Genomic DNA, 6,612 nt, shown 5'->3' with positions numbered 1-6,612 from the left:
AAAGTTCATTTTTAATTAGTTTTAATGAAGCTTTATGCAGGTATTTATACAAGTTATTACGTTTATTATTTTAAGCAATAATTAAAAACATTACATTTATTAATTATTTCTACATCTATATTAAATAAGGTGATTTTTCAAAGAAATTAATTCTTGAAAATAACTTTTCCGTTTATTTACGTAATTATAACCTCACAAGTGATGCAACGATGTACACACCACCTAGGCACCGCGGATTACTGACGAAAAACTGCATAACTATTGTTTATATGCACTCCGATGCGTGTGATTGGCTAATACGCTGGCGGCCATCATTGTAGCTTCTGAGAAAGTAGGTCAAATTACACCTGTCGCTCTTAGGAATGTCCTTCCGGACGCGGATGTAAACAAACTTATTTTTGTTAATATTTAAGCGCCAGGCGCCACTAAACCCTTAATTTTTACATAAAAGGTAACTTTATTATTTCTTAACCGATTTTGATGCGGTTTTCACCTAACTTCATGAAATTTAATAACGTTTACTGCTAATAGCAATTGAATATATTCTGTTAACAAAAATTGTTTTCGTATAGCTATAATACGGCATGTAGGTCCATGAAAAGTAGGTTTACCAAATTTTTCTAATAAATTAATAAAAAAAGGTAGATTCAGTTGTAGTATTTATGTATTTGGTGTTCATATTTCTATTTGATTAACTATTTTATTTTCTGAAAGGGATATTAAATTCTTGCAAAATACTACAATAAGCAACAAACATCTCTAAATTTGACATTGGCGTTTCTTTCTCATTCTGTTATTTCAATTTTACTACGATTTATATTCTGCTCTGTAAACAGATACGTGTTTTTACATCAGACGATCAGTCACGCTTATCTCTGAGCCACATTCCAACTTGATAGCATGTACAATGGCAAACGGTTTGAGGTTTTTAAAACAAATATGAATTGGTAAGTTACTATTTCGAGCTGTTTAATATAATTGTGTTGTCGTTTATGTTTGGAATAGTAATAATACCTATCATGTTTTTTGTTGTTTGCATTAGTAGCTTCATATTAAACAGAGAAATATACGTACAAAATGTGATAGTTACGCAAAAATAGTCAAAATTAAGAAACAGAACCAAGAAAAATTGCTAAACTTCTTTGAATTACAGAGAATATTTACGTGCATTACCTATTCCACTTTTCATTTTACTTCCCTGCGGATTTTTTAAGTAATTAAAGCCAAAAAGGGGTAAAAACCTTTTTAGTTACTATGTAAAAACTACTGTCAACATCTCGCCTTAAATTATTAGGTTTCCTTAGGGCTAGTTTAAGTCAGTAAAGGTTGAATTAAACAACAATATTAGTTGTTAATTTGTATTTGTGTCACAATTATTTTATGAAAGGATTATACATTGATTTATTATTATTATATTTAGTAACGATTTGATTAATTTAATTCAGTCTGTAAATATGCACGTATATTTTTTACTGTCTCATTGTCAGTGAGGGATAATCTTCGAAACAACTGGGTCTATTTCGTTGGGAGGAAGTCGCGATTTTCTTCAAACTATAAAACTATAATCTATCGATGTTATTTATCGAAACAATTTATTTAAAAGTTTATTTGTTTTTATTAGTTATCTAAATAAATCAGGCAGAGAACACACATAAATTTGAATATATAGATAGGTAGGTATTGTAGTTTAATGTCGAGTCCGTGAAACATTTTGCGGAAGTCGTTTCGGGGCGAACGATTCGGGGTGAGAGCGTAAAACCGGGTGTAAGTGCGAGACATCTTTAAAGTATTTAAATAAATAGGGAGAAATAAAGTGGGCTTACGAGTTTAGAGGCCGTAAACTTTATTGGTACATTCCGTCTTTTATAACCGCAACACGTTCCCGTTCGACTCTGGAAATTTCCCGTATTATTACATTCTGAATTCTTCGTCCACAAATAAATGCAAATTCGATCGACGGCTTTACATACGTACAATCGTTCGTTCCGTTTTGAATTGAACCGCTTATAATACAATCCTTCACTATTCTCTGTGACACGAAAGATCTTTTAAAATAATGACGAACTTCAACCACTTCAAAAAAAAAAAATATGTACCAAACAAAATAACGAAATAAACACAATCAGCAGAACAGGGTGAAAGTTTAGTGGATGCCTGTAAGATTGACGTGCAATTTTACTTTACGAAAAACAAGTCACTTTTGTGTTCACGATCGCAAAAGGACCCTGTTAGATCCTTACGGAAAATAACTCATTGAAACTTTGGATTCTGGTACTAGTTCTCGATGTGTAGATCAAACCGTTAAGGTTGCATCGGTATTTTTAAGAAATGCGCGAAAAGATTAAAGATTCTAATTTGTGTAATAACTTTTCAATAAAATTTTGGTAAACTACTGAATATTTAGGATTATAAGTAGGGTTGCCACCTTTTCAGGCTTTATATAAAGTATTTCTCGTCTAAACGCTTGAAAAAAAAAGTATTCACCATAAAAATAAAGTATTTTATTTTTTGTTTTTTAAAAACATATTTTTTGTTACACCTAGCAGCCAGTAACAAATTGCTGTCGCTCTTAAATACATTAATAGCCTCTAAACATGGCAAACAAAGATTTAAGTAAACTAAAAGTTCATTTTTAATTAGTTTTAATGAAGCTTTATTCCTGTCGTCCCACCACTTTGCGTTCATAACAGAGAATACTCTTTCCGACCGGAACGAAAGTGACACTACTTTGAACAGATTTGGGAAATCAGGTTGTTCCGTAAATATGGTTTGCCATTTTTCTGTGCAATATTATTAATGTAAAAATACTCTGAATTTAGAATAATCGTTTACAAAATTACGATGTTTACTTAAGGCCTTAAATAAAGTATTTTTGCGTACTTCATGTGTCTTGTAAAGTATAACGTACGCACAGTCGAAATAGAGTACTTTATAATAAAGTACGGGTGGCAACCCTAATTACTAGTCTAGTACAACAGCTACGACTATATGCTAATACCACTTGAATATTGTAAATTTATTGGAATGAAAGCTTTATTGTATACGTACTTTAATACTTACGTGGCCTAAGTCTTTTTCTTCTTTTTTCACTTTTTTATGTTCCGGTTCGGGAGGTGTCCGTGTTCGATATTTTTCACGTTCTGCGGGAGATATCGAACTTCTCTGAAAATAAAAAATAAATATTTATTTTTAACGTTAATACAAAATCTTTGAACAATAGATAACAGCAACAAAACCCTCTTCTGGTTCTGGTCGGAAAATAAATTTTCTTCGTTGTTGCTTAAAGTACATTCAACTTTATCTCATTTCCTATTCTGTGACTGTGAAAAATTGATCCACATGTGAACGATTGTGTAGAAGTTTTTTAAGATGTTACCGAATTTTAGATAAGACATAGTTGGGCGCGACAGAAACGCGATGAGAATTTGTAATTGCCTTTTTCCAAAAATCGCCATTTATTGCACGTTTGTAGTTTGAACACGCTATCCATAAATTGTGTAATATATTTTTGGTATTTGCCAGAAATGTAGGCAGTGAAACAATATAAACAAGAGGTTCTTTAAATTCGACTTTTATCATTCACTACAAATCCGAAACACGGTTCTTATTTTCCCATATGTCTCAATATGTAAATATTTATTTTTCAGTAATCAAAATATATCTGTGTTCTAAATCTGAAGTTTGATTTTTAGTAACTCTTTTTTACAAAAAAAAAGTAGCATTCTTTTTTGTTAATAACAATAATATTAAACCTTGAAATTTTAAATAAGAGGTTTCTGGTGATTTAGTTAGTTTTCAATGAAACAATTTGTTTAAATAATTCTTCTCTTTTGTTACAGGCATCATTAACTATGACCTATCCCATCCAGGCAAGGAAATTCTCGGGTACATTGCACATTCTAATGGTTTTAATTAAATTCCCTGATCTTATGTGAATAGTCACACGTCTGGAAAGGACATAACCGACAATTTCCTTCCCCTATCATCATTATCGTCATCGCAGCAGTAATAGTGGTCGTCACCCCATTTCCCCCTGCTGTCTGGCATTAAACCCAAACCTCTTCAACAACACCAGTCATTTTATTGAGCGTGGATAGAAGATAGAGATAGGCAGTAAGAATTAAGCTAGTTTATGTATTTACTCGACTGTAGGCACTAATTAAAGTTGCTAGAGGTCTACTTTTGGTAAAACATCACCCTTCATACACAATGTTGCACCGTTATCAGCAGCAATTAAAACGAAACCATTACAAAAAATTAACTTTTGATATTCTAATCAGTCAGTAATTGAAAAATATCTTTTGTAAATTTGACACTTTTCACATCTTATTTTGTATAAATAATCGTCACCATAACTTACTAACTTTTCAAAATTAAGTTACCAAAGTTACTCATATACTTCCAAAGTGACATTGGCTCTTGTTTTTCGAAAAACAAAAACCTTTAAGCCCTGTCGGCTATGATTAATCCATTGATTAAATATTAGGGACAATAGATTTAAGTTACCACAGTTTGAAAGCATTTAAAAATAAAATTTGAAAAATCACTTTTTCGACGTAGATTGCTTTCGTCTTTTTTTGAATTAGAACAGTTGTAGCGTCCATGGTTTTTAAAATTCAGTTACCAAATTTTGATAATTTTGTTTCGAAGGCATAAGAATAAAAACACTTTCTTCTGTGGGGATTGGTTCAACCGTTTTTTGGATTTCAAATTTTGTCATTTCTTATTGCAAAAATTAGAGGCACTGTAACATCCAAATTGTTCAAAATTCAGTTACCAAATTTTAATAATTTTGTTTAGAAAGCATAAAAATAAAAACTAAAACCATTATTTTCTAAAGGGCTTAATTCTACCCTTTTCTGAACATGAAACTTTGTAGCATCCGTAGCCACTGCAACAGTTTCCAATGTTCACTTACCAAATTTTGATAATTTTGTCTAGAGGTACAAAAACAAGAACTGCATTAAAGCCAAATTTTCCCGTGGGGGTTGCAACCATCCTCAGCAGAACTTTAGTATTTTTGCAGTACAATTTAAAGCCATTGCGATTATATAGTTTTCAAAAATGATTATTTCGTTTAAAAACATTACATTGATCCTTTTCTAGAATTTCTTGTAGTACAAATTAGAGTCATTTTAACTTGAAGGGTAGTATTCAATATTCAATTGACAATTTTTAATAGTTATGTCTACAAAAGGGGAGAATTATGTTTGTACGGTCAGATAATGTTTTACAGTTCATGAGTTTTACTATAAATTGGCTAAATTGAAATAATCATTTTTTTTTTAACAATTCATAGTTCACAGAGCAAATTTTTTCACGCACGAATTCACGCAGTCAAAAGAATTTCACGCAACAGTTAAAAGACCGAAGAGGAATTTTAATTTCGGTAGTTATGGCAAATACTAAAATTTAACGCTCTAAAAATGCTGACAATTAATTTAAAATCCGTTTCATTAAAAACGCTATGCGGATGGATTAATTATGAGTAGTTCATCGATTCGTTCATCAGCGTGAACAGTAATTTGATAATGAATTTGATATAATATCCAGCGGCTTCAATTCATCTGTTTGTGGCTAAATCGAATTGATATACACGAAAACAACAACCAGCCACGCATATTTGGATATACCTACCTAAACCAATTGCAGCCACGTTTAACTTATTACACTACGTAAAACACCTTAATTATAAGCCTACAAACCGATTGATTTAAAAGTCGTATATTTATTTTTGTAAACGTATTTGAAGTCATTAGATAATTCTTGATTAATACTTGTAACAATTTTCTTTTTGGGGTTGCAGTTGTGCTATGTCCAAATTTGTGTTGTGTGCGGCTATGCGAAGTGTATGTAAATTATAAATATTTGAACGAATGTCAGACTAATTTCGATACACGATCAGATGCAATTCGAAAATGCACCGGTCAGGAAAAAGGGAACTGAAATACATTTAATTATGCAAACGGTTTCAGTCCGGACATGAACGTTGAATATTATCTGTGTGTTTATACCAAAAGGCCCCGCTATTACCGATGAGGTACCATAATTATTCATTATTCCGAGTAATCCATTTAAGCTAAACATATTTCAATTTCCATAATCACAAAATCGAGCCTGTTTTATCATAGGCAGTGTATAATATTTACAGTACTGATTGGACGGTTTCTATGCATCCATTCAAGCCATGTCAACCACTGATGATGGTACAAAAAATAAAATTAAATCCTACAATTAATCAGTGAGTTATTTTTTCTTAACAACTGAACGTGAATTTTAAAGTAACGTAAGGTAAAAATTTAAAAATAAGCAAAATTCTGTATATGTAGAAATCGGAGCTGATAGGGTGAATAATGTTATAAATAAAAACTTTATTAGCCCTGATTGCTGCATATTACAATTAAAATGGAATAAGGAATGCTATTGATAAGTGATTTCTGTTGATTTATTCCTTACTGAAGGTACTGTTCTGTACTAATCTATATATCCCTGATTCAGATCGAATAGCACAGATGAATTGTACTATAATTTTTTAATACAACCATTAAAATTTCAACTGCCTAGGATTAATTTTTATTACCCCTTTTAATTCATTATACAAACATATATTTA

At 31.2% G+C, this 6,612-nt stretch overlaps 1 protein-coding gene across 1 annotated transcript in view; it reads right to left on the bottom strand.

Annotated features, from left to right (window-relative positions):
- The window catches only part of LOC108739092 (protein groucho-like), a 54,446-nt gene that overhangs the window by 2,448 nt on the left and 45,386 nt on the right, over positions 1-6,612 (bottom strand). Inside the window, exons 5-6 of the mRNA XM_025973223.1 lie at positions 3,049-3,162; positions 1,473-1,559 (exon numbers count right to left, since the gene is read on the bottom strand). Coding sequence (XP_025829008.1) covers positions 1,473-1,559; positions 3,049-3,162 — 201 coding nt within the window. The remainder of the gene's footprint in view (positions 1-1,472; positions 1,560-3,048; positions 3,163-6,612) is intronic.

Source organism: Agrilus planipennis, unplaced genomic scaffold, assembly GCF_000699045.2.
Source record: "Agrilus planipennis isolate EAB-ADULT unplaced genomic scaffold, Apla_2.0 scaffold163, whole genome shotgun sequence".
Taxonomy (NCBI): domain Eukaryota; kingdom Metazoa; phylum Arthropoda; class Insecta; order Coleoptera; family Buprestidae; genus Agrilus; species Agrilus planipennis.
Note: the sequence above shows the minus strand (reverse complement) of the source record. Positions and strands in the feature narration are given on the sequence as shown.